Raw genomic sequence first — 21,864 nt, 5'->3', positions numbered from 1 at the left:
CTACACAACACAGTAGAAATGACTCATAGGATTTCCAAGGCTATAAATCTTTACCGAAGCATACTGCTTCCTCTTTCTCCCACTAAAGAGCTGACAGGTTCAAACCACTGACCATTTGGTTAGTAGACAAATGCTTTAATCACTGCACCACCAAAGCTCCTTATAGTACTTTATGGTACTTTGTAATTCAAAATATTACACCAATAGAGTATTTTATGAGCAATTTGAATATTATCAGGCATGGATTTAGAAAGGTAAAAAATGTAAATAAGATTGTAGGTCATTTGTATGTTTGACTGCATCAGGGCTCACCTCTTTCATTGGGTTGAGAGAATTAAACCTAATGCTCTAAGAACATCATTGTGTGTAATGAGATGATGTCTCATCTGTGCATCTAGTGTAGTACTAGTTATGTGCAGCATTAGGGAACCTAAGATTAATAGCTACTGGAATCCTTTTCTGTTTCTCTGTTCAAGTTCCAGGTGACCAAGTTAGGCAATACCACTATTTTGCTTGTCTTGGATGCCCATAAAAATATTTATATTTGGTTATTAAAAAAAAAAAAAAACCTCACTGTTGTCAAGTCATTTCCCGACTCATAGTGACCCCTCCTTGGGTTTCCGAGGTGGTATCTCTACGTAAGTAGATTGCCCAATCTTCCTTCCAAGGAGTGACTGAGTGGGTTTGAACCACCAGCCTTCTGGTTGGTAGCCAAATGCCTTAGGCATACACCACCACAGCTCAAAAGGCAACTGAAAATGGCAGATAAAAATGATGAAAACAATGAGATCCAGAAAGTCTGAACTCGAGAAGATCTTGGCTCAAACATCAGCCTAGGTGTTAGATAGCTTTTAAGACTCCTTCTTTCTGGGTTTCTCTGATTTTATAGCTCTAAAGATGTCTTGAAAGTCTTCTGATATAGTGGTAATTTTGGTCACTTTGGGACATAGCCGGGTCACGTTAGCCTTAGGCAGGTAACCTGGAAATCAGTTTATACCTATATATCGAGATATATGATATGCCTTTAAATGACCTCACAACCAATTTAAACAGAAAGTCCCCCACATGGCCTCTTATGTTCTTTAGCTTTACCATCCTGCCAGACACTTGCAAACTCTGTGACCAACCAGAAATGATCATTCTTCTAGTTTTAACCACAAGCAGGAAAACTAACAACATAGGGAGACTAGATAGGAGGATGACTCTCCCTGTGTAAGCATACCAAGAGAAAAAAAAAAAAAAATGTAAGGATGAGAGTTCTCCATAATTCAGTGATTCTATGTATTTGTATTTTCTCCCTCTCAAATTTTAAAAACCCTGCCTCTTTCCCATATCAGTGTGCTGTTACCTCTGTTGGTGAAAAGCATTCTTTTCTCCTGGAAAGTGCATGACAGGATGATTTTCTAAGAAATGAAAAATGACTGCTGTGTTCACATCAGGTGGATACCACACGAAGTGGAGCATGGGCCCTTTGTTTCCTTATTAGCATCACCAGCTCCTCTATTTGTAGAGCTATAATAAAAACAGCTTCTTTACTGTGTGTCCTGTTGGTTTATACCAACCATGTCAGGTCCATAAACCATGGTATATTCAAGTGTAATAGACTGTGTAAAGAATACTATGAAGATATTCCAGCCCTCCATCTCTTCCCCTCATTTCATAATTTACTGCCTCTCAGATGCATATCCATAAATATGGCTTAATTATGTTTGGCATAAAATCCCCAGTTTCTTTGAAGAGTAACCTGCTTCTTCAGCCTCTTGCATGAATGCCACCCTTTTGAGGATAGGTATTTTGGTACATTTAGTGGATGGATGTTCTTAGTATGAATATTTTCCAGAAATATAATTTTATTTATAAAAACTTTTTCCAGTGGTAACTTTTCAGTAAAATTACTAGATTTTATAAATGTAGTCTGATACAGATGAAATTCAAGGCTTAATGTTCTTTTTCCCTGCCAGGTTAGGTAAAGTTTTAAATTTTCCCTTGAAAGTATATTTATCTCAGACAGGACATAATAGGGTGAAAAATGGTACTCTCTTGCTCTTTCATTCTACTAGACTCTACTATTCTGTTACAAAGACAAAAATGGAAGATTAGAAATTGTGCCTATAAATGGGCTCTGATCATCCAGTGGAGAAACGATTAGCAGTGACTACTCAACATAAGGAGCTCTAGTCATGTAGGGGTTAAGGCATTTGGCTATTAACCAAAAGATCGGCAGTTTGAACCCACCAGCTGCTCCGAGGAAGAAAGATGAGGCAGTCTGCTTCTGTAAAGATTTACAGCCTTGGAAACCCTATAGGGCATTTCTACTCCATCCTATAGGTTCAGTAAGAGTCAGAATCAACTCTGTGGCAATGGGTTTGGTTTTTTGTTTGGTTTTGTTAGTACAAGTGCTTCCATCATCCATCTGTCAAGCAAAAAAGTGGAGTGCCTCCTAGGCATTAGTTGAGAGAAACACTGTGAAATTGATTTTGGTTGTAAACATCAAGAAGCAATCTAGTAGGACAGGTATCCTGCAAGCAGATGACCTCAGTACAGTGTCCCAAGTGCTGTGATGGGAGGCTGCCTGAATAAAGAGCTGTGGGAGCACCACAGAAAGAGTAGCTCACCACTTTGTGGGGAAGACCTAAAGAGGGCTTCATAGAGGAGGTGACTATAAAGCTTAATTTTTGAAAGCAGATATATACAATGAGGGATAAGATAGAGAAAGGGAAAGAGGCAAGCAGGGGAAAACATTCCAACTGTAAGAAGCAGTGTGTCTAAAAATAGAGGCAAGAGAGGGCCACCTGAGACCAGGGGAGGTACCCCAAGGACAGGAGCAGTAGGTATGTAATGAGAAGTAGCAAGAAGGAGGCCCGCAAGTTAAGTACAGGCCAACTTGTGAAGGGCTTACTGAGCAATGTGAATGTACTTCATCCTGTACACCACCAAAAAAACCAAACCAGTTGCCTTGGAGTCGATTCTGACTCATGGCAACCCTACGTGTGTCAGAGTAGAACAGTGTGGTCCGTAGAGTTTTCAGAAGTAGAGCACCAGACCCTTTAACCAAGATGCTGTGGGTAGATTCAAAACATCAACCTTTCAATTAGTAGCTGAGCATTTAACCATTTGTGCCAGTACTCATTTGTGAAAAACATTAAGCAGGGGAGTGATATAATTCAGTTTGCATTTTAGTTGGCAATTTTGGTAGCAATGCAAAGAATTGGATTTATTGCACAGTGCAGAGGACTTGTTACAGGTCATTAAATGGAGGCTACAGCCTAAATAAAGCAGCTCTGGTGGTGCAATGGGTAAGGCATTTGGCTGGTAACCAGAAAGTCAGTGGTTCAAACCCACCAGCTGCTCTGTGGGAAGAAGATGAGGCAGTCTACTTTTGTAAAGATTTATGAGTTGGAATTGACTCAATGGCAGTGGGCTAGAACCTGAATAAGGAATCTTTGCTCTCAGAAAGCTTACCTTTTTAAACTCAGACACTTGTATCATTATCTTTCACTGGAGAAGTGTTGCAATTGATCAGGTCAAAGATTATATAACTCAATGACCATTATGTGGAAAAAAGAAGTAAGTAAAAGTAATTACTAACAGACCCTTGACTTCTAGGTATTTTAATCTAATTTATAAGTTGTAAATCCTTTTCTCTTTCTTTCCTGAGCATTAAATAAAACAAAATGGGCTGAAATTGCAAATAAAAAGACACTAGGTCAGATATAAAAAATACCCTTCTGGAAGAAAGCCTTGCAGAACATGGTAAGAACGTTGGCTTTATGAGTGAAATGGGAAAATATTGTTGGTTTTGAGCAGAAGGTACCTGATCTGACTTGAACATGATCAATAGCAAAATTCTCATCTATTGAGAGAGTTGTGGACACTTTAAAGAAAGTAGAGCATTTTGTCTGAAAAAAAAATGTGTCCTTCCCAACGTCAGAAAGCTGGAACAGTAACTGCTAGCAGTTGCTTCTCAAAAACCAAACTCACTGCTGTGGAGTTGGATCCGACTCATAGCAACCCCTCCTTGGGTTTCTGAGGCAGTATCACTACAGAAGTAGATTGCCCCATCCTCCTTCTGAGGAGTGGCTGGTGGGTTTGAACGGCCAGCCATCTGGTTAGCAGTCAAGTGTCTTAGGCACTACACCACCAGAGCTCCTGTAGTTGCTTCTATCCAGTCAATAACAAATGGCTGCCATTTTTGAGTTCCTATCATATCTTTATTGTTATTGTTAGTTGTCATTGAGTCAGCTCTGACACATGATGACTCCATGTACAACAGAACAAAATATTGCCTGGACTTGTGCTGTCTTTATGATTGTTGGTATGCTGGAGTCCATTGTATATTGTGAGTGCCTTCTATCCTAGGGCTTATCTTTCAGCTCTGTATCAGACAGTGTTCTGTTTTGATCCCCAGTGTTTTCAATCACTGATTTGTGGCAGTAGATTGTCAAGTTCTTCGTAGTCTGTCTTAATCTGAAAGCTCTCCTGAAAACTGTCTACTATGGGTGACCCTCTGGTATTTGAAATACTAGTGGCATGGTCCCAGCATCACAGCAACACACAAGCCACCATAATACAACAAACTGACAGAAGAGTGATGATATCATGTATTAGTCACTCCATTAATCTTTATAAGGTTCAGTACATCTCAGTCACAACAACCCTGCAGAGTTGGTTGTGTTATTCCCATTTTATGGGTAAGGTTCAGTGAGGTTAAGTAACTTCCCCACAGTCACCCAGTTAATAAGTGGCAGAACAGAAATTCAGCCCAGATCTATGGGACACAAAACCCAAGCTCAGAAATTCAGCCCAGATCTATGGGACACAAAACCCAAGCTCTTTCCATTATGCTATACTGCATTTAACTTTGTCAGAAAAGTTAACTCACTAGAAGCTTGAATGCTCAGCGGCCTTAACATGACATTGACCCATCAAAGTTATGAATGCACAGATTCTGATTTAGCAAGGCACTTTCACGTGTTTATTTAAATAATCCCTCTAACTATGTGGAAGGTAGGATCATCCTCTCCATTTTGCAGAGGAAAAAACTGGAACACAGGACACACATAAATTGTCATAACATTTAAATGACATAGCTTAGCTTAAAACTTGGCACTTAAATATCACAAGTACTGATTTGCAATCCTTGCGCCCCCAACCATGGAAAAGAAAGTGCCGTTTTGCTTCAGTTGGTAGGCCACAGTACTTATGAATTTCAGAAGTGTTCCTGTGGGGTGATTTTATGATAAATAAGGAAACAATGGCCATTAAATGAACCAGGAAACAAAATCCCAAGGCATTAAAGATTTACGCATAAGCAAATGGTCTTTATTCAGTAAAGTCTGTGTTAAGTAAAATCCACATATTATCTATTAAAACCACCTGAAGAAGCCATATTACTTTCTCTTGGATATGAAATTATGAAAAATAAATATTAATTAATTTAATAAAATAAATATTTAAGAAAAGCATCAGAGTTCTACAAGTGACAGAATAATGACAGTATGCTATAGGTAGGTCACCAAGCAAACTTACCCCTCAGCTTTCTCCAGGAACTTCCAGAGGTTCAGCAGCAGCACCATGAGGTCTTTTCATGGACTTGATAAAGACATTTGGAAGGCTGAGGATTCATGTAAAGCAAAATTTCCCATTTTCAAGGTTCTTATTTGTTTTACTTGTTGTATTTATTATGTTGAAAATGTGAGACTGTTTTCTAAGAAACTATTATATCCCCTGATTTAGGTGAGAATTATATTGAACACATTGCAGATAATGAGACAGATTCTTGCAGAGAGATGAAAAAAGACTAAGATCAGAAATGCGTGTTATTTCTCTACCCACCTCTTGGTGCTGTGTCAGTATCTGAATAACCCCCACAAACTTATTTTTCTAAGAAGCTTGCCTACCCCGTACACACACTAATAGCACCGCAATTTGAACTGAAAAAGAGAAGCATCTAAATTCTCCTATCAGTGGGCCTTTGTAGAATGAAGATTAGATATATCCCACACATGGAGTCAGGACCACTGCTAATCAAAATTGTAGGGTAAGGGCAGTTTTCATCTAAGACTTGTCATCTTTGATTTAAACATTGTCTCTCATTTGTTGTGCCTACTGCATATGTAGTATGCTCTGGGTGCTCAGGGAACCCTTCCTCCAGCAATCTCCATAGGAATCTCTTTCAATAGGTAGCAGTCTATACTTAGAGTATTTTTTGCTACCCCTTATCAAAAATTACTTTCACTGGATCTTATTCTCTCAGGGTTAATTGTCTGTCTTCTCCACCTAGAATGGGACCATTGTCTGCTTTCATCACTAGTGAATCCCAAGCACCTGGAATAATGTGGCATTTAAGATGAAAGAATAAACCAATCTTTGTCATTGTGTCCCCATCTCCACTGAGTTGATTCTAACTCATACAGGAATCCTACAGGATCTGACAGGACTATACAGAAGTAAAACTGCCCAATAGGGTTTTCAAGGTTGTAAATCTTTACAGAAGCAAACTGCCACACCTTTCATCCATGGAGCAACTGTTGGGCTCTAACCTCTTACCTTTAGATTAGCAGCTTATACAGACACCTACTAAAATCTTAAATCAGAGATTTTAGAGAGATATGGCCAGCAGGAATGTTCTCTTTTTCCTACAGAGTGTTGAAAACATTTTTTGAACGTTGGAAACATTCACTTAAATTCCTTTTTAACTTCTCTTGAAAAAAGCAGATCTGATAACAATGGTAACAATGACTGCCCTTTCTTAGATGGAACATGCCTTGCCATTTTCCTACCACTGTCTGTTGGCTCTCCAACAATGAGACTGTGTCAGTTCCAATATTGAGAAACCGAAAATAGAATTTTAGAATATTATAATTCTTATCCTTAGTCCACAATTACCTTATTTGTTGGAGAAATTAGATATTTGAGTTTGTGACTCCAGTTTTAAAATGTTTTCTTTCTAGGCTATGTTTTGTATTTTGCTTAGATCAAGTTGAATACTTAAAATATATCATGATGTGGTTGGAAATTTCACACATTGGGACAAGAGAAATATTTTAGGCTGATAGAATTTCCAAATTACACCATACAGGTCGCTGCCTTTTCTGTCTGTACATAAGCCCTTTGTTTAAGAAAAATTGAGATCTCTAGGTTCTTCTAATTTTCTTAAAGGTTTTTTTCTCAAACCCCCAGAGGTTCTACAGTGTGCATTGCCTCTTAATATCTCTTTTTACATTTAGATGCTGTTTTGGGTTTTTAAAAAAAAAAAAAAAAAAAAAATTCTAAATCACTGTATTCATACAGCTATTGCAAAATCTTATCTAATGCTGAAATTGAGTTCAAATTGGGTATTTTTTGCCACTAGCATCATAGGCAACGATGGCTTGACCATAGTCTATTTAGCACAGCATGTAAGTAGCCAATTAAAAACCATCTGATGACGGAAAACGGCAAAAGTGCTCCAGGAAGATTACTCAGGCCTCAAAGGAATTTTTCCTCCTGTTTGGCTCTGCATATAATTTAAAATCACTAGATAAGAACAAACCACTAGTTGGCCTCACATTTTATAACTGTGTCCTTCTTGAGAACTTCATGGCCTGTAAGAGACACAGGTCACTTCTCTGTATCAGACTTACTAAGTAACTAGAATTAATTCATAGACCTTCCTGCTGGAAGGATGGGGAAAATTATACAGCAAAAAGATGCCCATGCTTATGACCTAACTCTACATAAAATGGTATACTTATCAAAACCAAATACTTTTAATATAAAATAATCATGTTTATTAGTTGAAATTTACTACATTTAAAGGTAACAACATATAATTTTAGCCTCAATTTCTTTAGCTTATATTCATATTTTAAATATAAAGTTTTTATGTTTCAGAAAGTTAAGATCTCTCCTTTTAAGTAGACTTTATGCAGCAAATTCATTTTTAAACTAAAATAATTTATTTAAACATATGGGTATTTTTTCCACAGTTCAGGCTACAGTAGAAAACAAGCCAAATGAAGTTGCCTTTTCCTGGAATTGACGTTCAGTCGTTTATAACAAGGGAGCTCTGGTGGCATAGTGCCTAAGGTATTTCACTGCTAACCAGAAGGCTGGTGGTTCAAACCCACCAGCCACTCCTCAGAAGGAAGATTGGGCAATCTACTTCTGTAGAGATGCCGCCTCAGAAACCCAAAGAGGTCTCACTATGAGTGGAATCAACTCAATGGCAATGAGTTTGTTTTCTTTTTTTTTGGTTTGTTTATAACAAACAAATAAGCAAATGAATAGCTCATCAGGTAGATAGATTCTAATTTAGAGATGTCAAGGAAGGTTAAAAAAAAAAAAAAAAAAAAGCCCAAGTAACACAACAGGTAAACACTGGGCTGCTAACTGAAAGGATGGCAGTTCAGACTCACCCAGCAGCTCCAAGGGAAAAAGAACGGATGATCTGCTTCTGTCAAGATTAAAAACAAACAAACGAAAGCATTGCTGTTGAGTTGATTCTGACTCACAGCTACCCTATAGGACCAAGTAGAACTACCCCCATAGGGTTTCCAAGGCTGTAATCTTTATGGAAGTAGACTGCCACATCTTTCTCCTATGGAGCCACTGTGTGGGTTTCTAAGTCCACCTTTTCAGTTAGCAGCCAGGCACTTAACCACTGTGCAACCAAGACTCCTCCATAAAAATGACAGCCTGGGGAACTCTATGGAACAATTCTGCTCTGTGACATGAGGTCTTTAGGAATCCAAAATCAACTGGATGGCACCTAACAGCAGCGGCAGCAGGCAAGACGATACTTGAGCAGAGGCCTGAGTGAAATGAGAAAGCCAGTCATGCAGGGACAATCGGCAGAGGGTTTCAGGAAAGGGGAACAGCAAGTGCAAAGAGTATCAGATGCAGAGAATAACCAATCCATAAGGGACTCACCTGCCTAACACAGGTGAGTTAGGACCTAGGAAATAGGACACTATTTTCATCTGTTTGCCTGTCCACCATCACTCTACTCCTGAACAGCTTCATCGAAGTTAGTAACAATTTGAACCCTCTTATTACTAGAACCCTAACTAGAACACTTTCTGTTGTTCAAGCAACAGAAAGATGGCTAGTGAGGCTGGAAAGGAAGGAACAGAGAAAAAGAGAAGATGATGTCAGGCAGAAGCCATGGATCAGACTTGTAAGGCTTTATAGGACTTTGAAGAGTTTAGGTTTATGGCAGGGGTGATGGTAAACTGTTTGAAGGTTTTGAGACTTGTATTTTAAAATCAATGATGATGATGAGATGCAGGAGGTACTGATAATAGCTGTCATGTATTGAACATATATTATGTGCTAAGTACTTCACATATATTATCTCATTTAATCTCTATAATAGTTGCATGATGGTAGTCACTGTAGCTGTTATTATATTATAGAGGAGGCAATCACTAAGCAACTGGTAATGAATACTGTGTCCACAGTCACACAGTAAGTGGAAGAGCCAGGCTTAAATAAAGTGATGATGCTCTAAAATCACTCAATAATTTTTGATGGAGGAGCTCTGGTGGCATTGTGCCTAAGGCATTTGACTGCTAACCAGAAGGCTGGTGGTTCAAACTCACCAGCCACTCCTCAGAAGGAAGACTGGGCAGTCTACTTCCATAGAGATACAACCTTGGAAGCCTAAGGAGGGGTTGCTATGTGTGGGAACCAACTCGATGGCAGTGAGTGTGGTTTTTGTTTGTTACAACATAGACTCTGGGTGTGATTGGTCTTTTCATTCATGTCACATCACTTAGACTTAAACTGAAGGACTCGTAAGCTCATATAAATTATTGTATGACTTGCCTGTTTTTCTGGACATGTTTAAGGTATAAGGATAATATTGGCATACTTAATATTATCTTGCAATTAGAAAAAAGAATATGATATCTCCTTCTTAAAAATTCTGTACGGTGAATGGGTTTTTAATCTGAAGATTCAGAATTGCATTTCAATATCTTGATTTCCTTAGTAATCTAGTGTGTATTTTTTTCAGTGCATTTAAAAACATCATCCTGAGAAGGAGTTCATAATGTTCTCTAGACTGCCAAGAATACAGTGTGTGTGGAGGCAGTATGTGCAAGGATTCCCATAAATTTGTTTGAATCTTAGCAGAACTGCTGAAATGCCAATGGTTTTATTACATTGGCGTGAAAGAGAAAGTGCAAAGCACATGCCCGGGCTCACAAAGAGGCCAGCTGGAGCTACAAGACCACATGTCCCAGTTAGCCCAGGATTGTTCCAATTTAAATATCACTGCCTTTCACTCTCAAAAGTGTCCTACCTAGAGCAGTAAATCATATAGTCACCTGTAGCTATCACTGTTATCCAAAAGCCAAGTGGTACGTGGAGCAAATTGAATGCTACATCCAGGACCCGTGATGATCAGGGTTGCCAACCCTGACTTCACCCTCATTGCAATAATAAATGGGTATATTCAAAGCATTTGGGTGAAGCAAAGAATATAATGAAAATAGATGCTGTTTAATAATAATTATTTTTCTTTCACAGCCAAAAAGGAGCATAAAATGGAAGAAAGTCATTTGGAGAATGCACAGAAGAGGTAAGCAGCCCTGACATGGTCCCAGCTCTTTCTTTGAATAACCATTCTTGAATTGGTACCATTTGTTAAGAGTATATATACATGAATAATAAAATCATCTTGGCAGCTGGAATGGAAGCACTGTAACAGAGTTGGGGATATGTTTCTTCACGAAACAGAGAACAATTCAGAAGTGAGTCACCTGCCCTCACACACAGTTCACAGCACCAGTTTCATCTGTTTGCCACTCCTCATCACTCCGTTCCTGAACAGCTTCAAGGACACTAAGAACAATTTCATCTTTCTTATCATTATACCTCTTGGTGTGGTTAGCTGCAATTGAGTTGATTTTGACTCCTGGTGACTGAATGTGACAGACTAGAACTGCCCCGTTGCATTTTCTAGGCTGAAGTCTTTATAGGAACAGGCTGCCAGGTTTTTCTTCTGTGGAGCTTTCCCTTAGCAGTGGAGCACTTAACCATTGTACCACCAGAGCACCTTAGAATTATATTAGACTAAAACAATTACTGGAAACATCTAAGACTTATGTCTTTCCTCAGATCCCAGCATATATGGTAAAAAAAAAAAAAAAAAGCTGGGGTAGAAGTAAAGAGAGGGGCTGGAGAGGAGAGAACACTGAGCTCTCTATATGGAAACACTCCCACAAGTTGGAAGAGACCTCAAAGGTCTTCTGTTAAACCTCTCAAGTAACTTCAGGCCTCTGGTTCACTTCTCCTCTCAACAGACATCAGTGTGGAACCATACATTTGTCAGAAGACAATAATCATGGAACTTGGAGATTTTTATTTTTGTCAACTGACTGGTTTAGTCAGCTTGGCAATATCCCTCCCTCTTCAAAATGTGAGAGATCATATGCTGAGGCGTTCTCATTGTCAGGGCAGAGAACTGAGATTAATTTTGCTGGTGTCAATTCTAAAAGTACTAGAGAATTAAATGAGAAGTAGGAATAGGAAACAGCATGTAAGGAAAAAATATGCCTTACAGATTTGTGGAGGGAGGAGTTAATGATTTTAAATACAAATGAGCAAACTCTAGAAGTGAGATATTTCATAATAAAAAGTTTTAAAAATAAACACTTGCTGTTTCTTAAAAACATAAAAATCAAAGAAACATGAAAGTCTTAATAACAACATAATAATGGTTTATTTTTTCACTGTCACAGTCTGAAGAGGAGTTGTAGGTATCTCAGTCTTTTAGGTAGGCATTTGAACACAAAGATTCCACAGGCACCACACACACACACACACACACACACACACAAGAAGTGAGCCATTATCCTCCTGACATCATAGTGTGTCTAGCCACAATTTCCAAAAGTTCTGAAAGCCTATATAGATACTGTCTGCCCTGCTTTGACAAGGCCAACATCATGCCCTGCTTCTCTCTGTAACTGCCAATGAAATAAAAATGTAGATGAGAGCAAGGTAGACCTTATACTTTTCTAAGTGCAGACATACTGTTGAATTATGATTGTCATCCTATCATGATAATCATTGAAAACCAAGATAATGACTTGGCTATACGTTGTTGATTGTTGTGCCCTGTAAAGAGCTCTGATGGAGTAAATGGTTAAAGCATTTCTCTGCTAACCAAAAGGTCAGCAGTTCGAACCCACTAGCCGTGCTGTGGGAGAAAGATAAGGCAATCTGTATCCGTAAATATTTGTAGCCTTGGAACCTGTATGTGGCACTTCTGCTCTGCCATAAAGGTTGCTATGAGTTAGAATGAACTTGATGGCAGTGGGTGGGATCCATCTCTATTTGGAGTCCCTGGGTGATACAAACAGTTAACACACTTGGCTGCTATCCAAAGAACTGGTGGTTCGAGTCTACTCAGAGGAGTCCCAGAAGAACAGTCTGGCAGTCTCCTTCCAAAAACTCAACCATCGAAAACCCTACGGAGCACAGTTCTATTCTGACACACATGGAGTCACCATGAGTCAGGGTTGACTTATCCCCATATTAAGCTTTCCTTCTTCAATGTCTAAAACTGGTACTTCTGTGTTATGGAAATATTCCACACATAGAAAAGAGATCGTCACCAAGGGCTTACTGGTATCAGGCCAAACAGAAAGTTGCTTCCAGGGAAGATGTCAAATTTCTAATACTTTTTCAAGATTTTTTCTTAAGGAAAAGGGGGCCCACCTTAGAGGGGCCACAGCTGCTGCTGTGCATTAGCTATGCTGAAGGAGGTCATAAATTTTGGTTGTCAGCATTTTCCGTGGCTTTGTGGTGAAGGTAGTCTAGCTTTCATGTCATACATGAAATATACTAGATCCCATCTTTAATGTAGAAACCACAGTTGTTTGGTTACACACTTTAAGGAGGTTGGTGGTCAGTGTTGCAATATTTGTGTGAGATTGGTAAATTCTTATGTTTTATTCTCAAGAGAAACAATTTACTCTGAGGCTAAGGAATATTTGCTTTTCCTAAGCACTTTCTGAAGGCATGCATGTAAAATAATAAGTGGATGTGTTCTGCTTTGGCATACTCACGCTGCACAAGTAAAACAGTTCACTTGGCTGTGGGCTCTTTGATAGAATCATTGGCTGTCCTTTAAAAATACTTGGCCAAATTAAAAAGATACAAATCAGACAAGGAATTACAGCAGAGAGAATGGGACTACGGGAGGAGTTCAGAGTGAAATAGAAAAGTTGTCTAAAACAAAACATATGATTAGAGATTGTTCTGTTAGAAATTGAAAGCTATTTTAGAGTTATCCGCTGACAAATAGAAATCTCAAAAAGTATGACTGCCCCTTCGTTTCCTGTCTATTGGAGTAAAGTTGCCTGGTTGTTAAAATCAACAATTTCCTTCCCCAAGCTTTGGAAAGTGTTCAGTGATTAGTCTTCTGTGAATCTAAACTGAATGTGAAAGGAAGAGAATTTTGTTTGTATACTACAACAGTCCAGATCTTATCAGGTATTTGTAAGTTCCTATTTTAGCTTTTGTCTTTCTTTTAAATGAAGGGATAACACTGAAATCAAATAAGGCACATGCTGGGAGCAACTTCATCTTCACCCAAGCTGTAGCATGCCAAAGCCGGGCTATCCTCTAGGAATCTGTTTGCTCTGATTCCTCTCAAGAGGTTCACTTACCTTCCCTGACTTATAAAACACATGAGAAAAAAATGCTGAAATTCAGTATTTTCCTTATTCTTCATCTCCCTTTGAGGGTTAATAAGAAGGGCTTCACAAATCCCTAGGAGGAAAAGCAGTGAAGGGACACAGTTAGCCTCATTTGAGAGCTGGGAAAAGTAAGTCCTCCCAGGAATGATGACATGCTGTCCACAGACCCTATCATAACCACCCAACAGCTCTATCATTCTCTGTAACTGCACCAGTATTTATAACATGTTGGTCTTACAATCTAGACTCAAAATAAACCCAGGAGGTGGGGCAATCCATGAAGCACAATGACTGGACTTTCTCTACTCTCTCCTATCTCCTGCTGGAGAATAAGAAGAGAATTTGTTCCTCTGAATACAAAAAAATTAATGACTTGGTGGAATGTTGTATGTTTTGTTACATATGTATATATTTACCACAATTTTAAAAAAGAACTAGTATGTATTAGTGCTCTGCTTATGAAACTGTATATTTCCTCCTATGACAAAATATTAAAATCAAGCTGCAAAATTCTAATAATTATCATTTTGTAATAAATTTAATTATATATCACATTTTTACAAAGTGAATGATTTTCTCTCCTCTGTTAATGCACCAATAAAAATGTATCTGAATACAAGGTGAACATAAAGAAGAGAAAAAAATAATGAGATGTTCTCTAATGGGGTTAATGAAAGAATATTTCAGTAGGAATCAGGGGACTCAGCGTCTAGTCCCTGCCCTGCCATTGAATAAGGCCATTCAGTCTTTCCAGGTCTCAGAGAAAATGGGATAAAATAACTTGTAAGTCCCTTCTAATTCTAAAATGTAATGACTCTCTAGGAAGTTTGTGGCCTATTTCTATGGGCTACATAACTCTCTACTTATGTGTTTGCAGGCTCTAAGCAATATACTTTTCATATTTAGTATAAATTTTACTCCTATTGAATGAAATAAAGTTATATGCTATAGAGTATATATTTGATTTTAACAGTAGTTTGACTGCCACAGAAGTAAGAGTCATGTCTGGGGTGAAAGTGGGCATTGTGTCTTTCTTCCATTACTGATTTTGCTCTAACAATCGAAATATATATGTTTGGAATTATAAGAGAGTCCCTTAAGAGATTACTGCAGTTATTGCCTTTCTCCACTTATGTACTTCCAGTCTTTTAATAACTAGAAGCCAAAATTCCCTGACCAGTAGTTTTAATTTGCATTAAAAACAGATTTATTATTTACAGAAGCACAAAGAATTTATGAGACTAGGAGCTGCAGCTCCAGCTTGGATCTCGCCTAATCATAGCCATGGAATCAATTAACAGTTCATCTGTGAAATGTGATAAAATCTTATGAGATACATATTGCCCAGTAACTAAGAACGAGATGAAAGTATGCTCCATAGTAGTAACGGGGCTTCAGAGTTTTACAATCACCATTGAATAGAGTTCCATTAGAAACTGTATTCAGGATGGCCACAAAACATGCTGCGTCTGAACAGATGATAGAGCATTAAGTAGTAAACCTGGCCAGCCATTCCTGCTTTGATTAGTTTCCAACACCCTAGAAAAGGGGGCCATTTATTTAAGTGTTCTTGCTCATGGCAAATGAGCTTGTGAGGCTTGGGGTGGGTGGGGGTGAGAGGGAAAGATTGAGTTCAGAGCTATAAATTGCTACAAAGCTAGTGCCTCCAAGAAGGGCTGCTTGGGAGGCCTGGGTAGTCTGTTGTGCAGTGAGCCTATGTGGAAAAGATTGGGAGGCTCTTACTGATAATGGGGAAACGACTTTGGAAAACTAGGGTTCTTTTCTGACCAAATTAGAGATTTTCTTTTCCAAGATCAGAGATGATCTTTTATCAAACTTTGCTATGCCCACAATTGTCTATTATTGTATGCTGGTAGTTTATATTCTTGTATCATATCAAGGTCTAAAATGTGTTGTTGTTGTTGTTATAGTTACCATTGAGTCGATTCTGACTCATGGCAACCCCATGTATGCACAGTAGAATTGTTCTAGAGGGTTTTCAAGGCCATGACCTTTTAGAAGCAGTTCACCAGGCCTGTCCTCCAAGGCACTTCTGGGTGAGTTGACAACCTTTTGACTGATAGTCAACTGGTTAACTGTTTGTGCTGAACAGGAACTTCTGTTCCCTCCTTAGATATTGTATAGTCAATCTCTTATTTTACCCTTGAGAAAATCGAGAGTCAGAGATGCTGAGTGATTGAGCCAAGGTTACAAAGTCAGCATATGCCAGAAAAGAATAGAAAGAACATGCTCCCGATTTTTTCATAAAACCTTCACTAGACTAAATATTCCCAGTGGGCTTTCTAACTGACCACTGCTAATGCTGCAGAATCAATATGTCATCAGTCTTACATGAAATCATTAAACATCAAGGGAAATGCAGATAAATGACTTGAACTTGAGATGAAGACCAAACAACAAAAGGTTTAACCTGCGTACCTCTTGGAATTACACATTAGTTTCTAGACAGATAAAATATACCCAGACATATTCCCAATAAAGTTGCATTTCTTGGCAAATTATTTTGGGCAAGGAGGTGTTCTGAGGCTTAGGATAAGCTAAAGTAACTATAGGCCTAGGCTCCTGTGTTAAGAGAATAGACCTGCAGGAAACTGCCCTCCCGTACCCCGTCCTCAACCTAATGGGATTTGGTGTTGACAGTTTCTCACTCTTTACCTCATTCCTTTCTTTCTTTTTTTTTTTTCCTCACCTGTTGCAGTTTTGAAACAACAGTAGGATACTTTGGGATGAAGCCAAAGTCTGGTGAGAAGGAGATCACACCCAACTATGTGTTTATGGTGTGGTATGAGTTCTGCAGTGACTTCAAGACCATTTGGAAACGGGAGAGTAAAAACATATCTAAAGAAAGGTAAGGTTCTAATAAAGTGTAGGAAACTGCCTTCGCCAACCTAACAAAACGTGCTTCTATAGTTCACAGGTGTCAGTATTTTCTTTCAGATCAAGTGGACGTCAAGAAAAGATTATTGCCTCAGGGTTCATAGGGAAATTCATGGAAGGCGTGCTGTCCACACAGCAGACACACTCACGTGATCTGATAAGTTACACTTTCTTAACCCCTTCCAATTACTAGCTAGTAAATGAAAGGGGAGTTGTGCTAATTTGCAACAGATTGCTTCTCTGTGTATTTTCATGTTGGCCTAGTCTAAATGAGGTAGTCTTGCTGTCGCAGACAGTACGGACAAATAAAAGTGAATGCTTTTCCCATTAATATACTGAACTTGCATCAAAGGGAAATCCCTGAGACTCGGGCCACACTTAACACAGTGTTGAAGCCCCGCACTGGATTTACAGCGCCACTTCTGACTCCCTGTATCCTGCTGAGGACATCAAACTTCATGCCGCTCGGCCTCATTGCAGCCTCCTGATTTTATTAGTTGGGGGTAGAGGAAAAACCTCGGCTCTGAATATGGGGTGTGGGTGTAGGTATGGGTGTGTGTTCTCCCAAGAGAGGCTGAATTTGGCTCTGTTGATCAGAAAAAAAAAAGCAGTTCTGCTTGATCATTGTTTTGATCAGGTTGCCACTGTTCTATAAAGGGTGTCATGGATTTAAACTTCAAACAAGTCTTGCCACTACTCCTGCACAACAGATGTATAGGAATGTCACTCAAAGTGGAATGGAAGGAGACAAAAAATTTCTACAAAGTAAGGAAAGCAGTTTATTTAAATATAGCATTTATATTTCACTCAGTGTTAAGACCTAAAATTCCATAATGCCAATATTTTTTTCTTTATATAAATAATATATGCATACAGAAACATACACAGCAAACACTAATATGTCTCATTTTAAGTTGTTTTTAAGGACATCAAACTTGAGAGATTTTGAGCCATTGTTACTGAGTCTCTAATTTCTCAAAGAATTTTTTTTTTTTTTTTTTTTTCAAAAAGAACCTTTCTTGCATTCCAAAGAAGTCAAAGACATTTGAAAATGTTTATCAGCACATCTTCAAACCATTACCTCCTTGGGAACATAAGAATTAAACTGAGCATATCCATTATGTAGATAAACTGAGCGGAGAAAACTAAGTGACCTTGTTAACAAAATAGGTTGTTGATAATAATAATAAGAATAAGTCCTAAAGATTTTGATCCTCAACTCCTTGTTCTTGTTCTTGTTCTGCAATTCTTATTTAGGCCTTTAAAATAAGCTAAAGTAGGTTTTGTGGGATAAATTTTTTATTTTATGAGCCTCATATGACAGTAGTAGAACCATACTCTTCTTCCTATAACAAGAGAGCCACTGACCAGCCAGTCCTCCGCATGCACGTAATTTATCCTACAGCCTGGAAACCCAACAGGGGTCCCTGAATGTGCAGCCTTTGCTTAAATATTTGCACCTCAAATCACAATCCTTGTGTTTTGATCACAATCCTTGATGAACCTTCTGGTTTGAGCCCTAAAAATGGTTGGGAAAAAAACATACACACAGCAGATAGGGTAATTAGTTGTTTTGCATTTTAATAATCTCTTCAAATACTGAACTATGTTCCAAATTAAGGAATGTGTCCCTATTAGAGAAGGAGCTCTGGTGGTGTAGTAGTTAAGAGATTTGACTGCTAACCAAAAGGTTGGTAGATCGAACACCCCAGCCACTCCGTGGAAGAAAGGTGAGGCAATATGCTTCCATAAAGACTTACAGCTTGGAAACCCAATGAGGGTCACTGTGAGTTGGAATTGACTTGATGACAGTAAGTTCCCATTAGGGAAGCTGGACCACATTAATTGTGGGTTGGCCAAGGTTGGTGGCAGTGGTATCCTTCAGAAAGATTTTCTCTGATTCCCAGCAACAGGCATTTGCAGCTATGCTTCCTGGGTGCAGCTGGTGAATTGCCTGCTTCACACTCTGTAAACCAACACCTTTAAAGGGTCATGACTTCACAGGACCCTTTTCAGTTCTTCCTGTTGAGCAATTTCAGGGATCTCTTCCTTCCAGCCATGCTTTGTGAGATGGGTCACCAAGGTTCCCAACCTAAAACAACATCTCTGAAAGTTAATGATGGCTAAAAAAATATTTTTGGAAGCAGCTTGTTTAGAAAAATCTATTTGTTCAGATATGTTAGCACCTTATACATATTACTGCTTATACAGTTAAACAAACTGATCAATATTCAGGGGTTTTGTGTGAAGTAAGGATTTTTAAAATTGTGTGCTGTCTTCTTAGGATTTTAGCTTTTAGAATTAGAATTATGTACTCATTGTGGTACAACAAGTAAATTAATGTGAATTCTCCTGTTATAATTAAATGAGGAACAAGATGATTGCTTTGTTTTAATACCTATTTAATGATGTTTGATATTGTAATCTTAAATTACACTTTTCCCAGAAATCCAATAAATCCAAATAATGCTAAATATCTGAAGGTAACCTAACATCTTTGAAATGAATAGTAAGTACAAAGATATCCTCAAAAATTAAATCCATAACCAAATTGAAACATAATAGCTTATAATTATTAGAAAAGAAAACTATCGTTCTGGATCCCATTAGGAGAAATTTAATCTGATTGATTTTTAAATTTATTTGAAAATTAATTAATTTATTTATTTGAAAGCCAACTAAAAACTACAAAAAAATCATTGGGAAAAATTAAGGACTAATAATATGATTTTCAAAGGAACAGATTGTATGGCAAATGATGTTTTGTTTAAAGTAGACTTCCAAATAAAATGGAAATGGTAAAAACTAATTCAGGCCACTTGAGTCTAATTTTCGGTGGTAGAGAATATTTACTTCTTCTGCTGCTTAGCAAGAATTGCACCACTATTCATGTATTCCATGAATACATATGCAAAGTTGAGATGGATGTGCTTCTGTACATGGCAACTGCCTTAGAACATTCTCTAAACACACATATGATTGTTACGTGTGTTCTTATGCCATGTGACTGAATAATAAACACTGTTGTTATGCTGGTATCAGGCACAATTCTGTGTTTAAATAAAGGAGAAGTATTTCACTGGGAATATGGTTTACTTGCTGATTACCTGTCTTAGTAGAAGAACAGCCTACTATCTAACGGTATACTACAGCATTAAAATTTTCTTGGCGTTTAAGCTAAACTTAGGAAAGATAGTAAATTTCTGTGTCTAGGCACAGTCCCTGGATAGTGCAAATGGTTATCATACTTGGCTGCTAACCAAAAGGTTGGCAGTTTGAGTCTACCCAGGAGCAATCCAAAAAAAAGGGAAAAAAAAATCAGCCACTGAAAACCTATGGAGCACTCATAGTAGAACCTGTGTTCTACTCTGACACACGTGGCGTTGCCATGAGCCAGAATCATCTTGACAGCACCTGATTTGCTGGTATCTAGGCACAAATCCAGAATGCTCCATCTTCTAAGACCTTCAATCTGTGACCCAGTCCTTGTGCGGCCCCTAGTAGTGGGATTCATTTCCCAGTGAAATATACCTGTCCCTTCTCTTATCCCTTCTCAGTACTCAGCAATATTTAGTAGTATTAAAGAAAAGACCTCTAGACAATCAAAAGTCAGCATATTAATCCTTTATTCTACTATTAATTTGCCATGCAACCTTGGGCAACTTGCTTATTGCCTAAGAGACCAGTTGTTGAATCTGTGAAATTTATATATTAGAATGAAGCAGGAACTAAGATCTCTTCTACCTTGACATTTCTATGAATCTAAAAATCATTTTTCTAATAAACCTACTTTTCATTTTTCAACATGGTTAGGTTCCAAATACCAAGTTGTTATACAAAAATGGGGGACAACCACAACAGATCACAAAGTAAAGGATGACTGCATCATTACGTAACCACCAAATTGCATCATTACATAACTGCCAAAGTGCTGAGAATCATGGTCTAGCCAAGTTGACACATAACCTTAACCATCACAGCCAACATTACTCTTACCTAGCACCTTGGTGTTCATTGCTGCCAGAAGTATATTGTTAACGTGCAAAATGGTCAGATAGATTTTTCACCATTGTCCTAAACACAAAATGTTAGATAGCAAGATAGTTGGTAAGTGAAGAGTAGGTGTATTCAGAGGAACTGTGTGTTTCATTTCTGCGACGATGCTCCTCACTTTTGCTGTTACAGTCATTAGAGACTAAATTAGAAGACATTTCCAGCCAAGGTGTAGCAGAAGAGTGGGAAAAAAATTTGGGGAAAGGGAAAATTTTCACTGCCCTCTTGGAATTGGTAGATGTCTACAGCTACCTTGCCTCACTCTTCCAGTTCTTCTCATAAAATGCAAAAATTGATCTTCACAGCCACCTTTTTTATTGAGAGTGAAGATAAAATGTTTTCTGCTGCTCATCTATATTCAACATTGTAATTACAGTTTATTATAGTTAATGAAGATCTTTATCCCCAGACTCAGCTTTGCCTCAATTTTACTTTTTCCTGCACTATTTTTGCCTTTTGATGTCCAAACATACAGTGAATTTTGGATCTATACATTTCTTCCACCTATCACATCTACAGATTTTCAAAACATATGTGTAATTTAAAGGAGGTTACCTAATGGTTGCTGCTACCTTTATTGATTATTCTTTATGCATTTTCTATTTTATTTTTATAGCTCTTTAATTATCATTGGATATAGGATTCTTCCTTATACAATATTCCACCACTTTGGATATCTTAAAACTGCTCCCCACACATGATCAAACATACAGGCCACAAAACACTACCACTGCTACTGCCCACAAAGGAGTCTGTGAATTTGCAAAAGGTAAAGAAGTTCCAGGGGAGTCATAACTCTAGTGATAAAATTTTGGTAAATAATTCACTCTGAGCCACAGCAAACTTTAAAGAACTCATAATGGGAAAGGAAGGAGTGAATAAGGAGTTTGGCAAATCTTATGTGAAATACAAGTAAGAAACTTCATTAGCTGTAATTTACATCATGGAAAAAATGGATAGTTACTTTATTTTTTGTAGTCCAGCTAAACACCAACAAGATTTTGTTTTGAGTTACATGAAATTATTATGGTCAGTTATGCAAGTACCATACTTGTGACAGTGAACAGTTCAACACTATTGTGGGATGTCTCTCAAAGGCTGTCTTCCACATCCTCTATTGCTCAGGTTATTTTAGGACCAGGAGTGGAGGGCTTAGAGAGGCTGTCACTCAACCCACAAAGGAGCCATTGATTGCAGTGTAGACATTGCAGAAATTTTT

At 38.1% G+C, this 21,864-nt stretch overlaps 1 protein-coding gene across 1 annotated transcript in view; it reads left to right on the top strand.

Annotated features, from left to right (window-relative positions):
- Positions 1–21,864, top strand: part of FMN1 (formin 1) — a 586,562-nt gene that overhangs the window by 531,877 nt on the left and 32,821 nt on the right. The window contains exons 15-16 of the mRNA XM_007940485.1: positions 10,516–10,567; positions 16,414–16,563. Of these exons, the coding sequence (XP_007938676.1) occupies positions 10,516–10,567; positions 16,414–16,563 (202 nt within the window). The remainder of the gene's footprint in view (positions 1–10,515; positions 10,568–16,413; positions 16,564–21,864) is intronic.

The sequence above is a fragment of the Orycteropus afer genome, unplaced genomic scaffold (assembly GCF_000298275.1).
Source record: "Orycteropus afer afer isolate SDZICR_OR568_19922 unplaced genomic scaffold, OryAfe1.0 scaffold00068, whole genome shotgun sequence".
Taxonomy (NCBI): Eukaryota; Metazoa; Chordata; class Mammalia; order Tubulidentata; family Orycteropodidae; genus Orycteropus; species Orycteropus afer.
The sequence above is the reverse complement of the archived record's forward strand: the minus strand, read 5'-3'. Positions and strand labels throughout refer to the sequence as shown.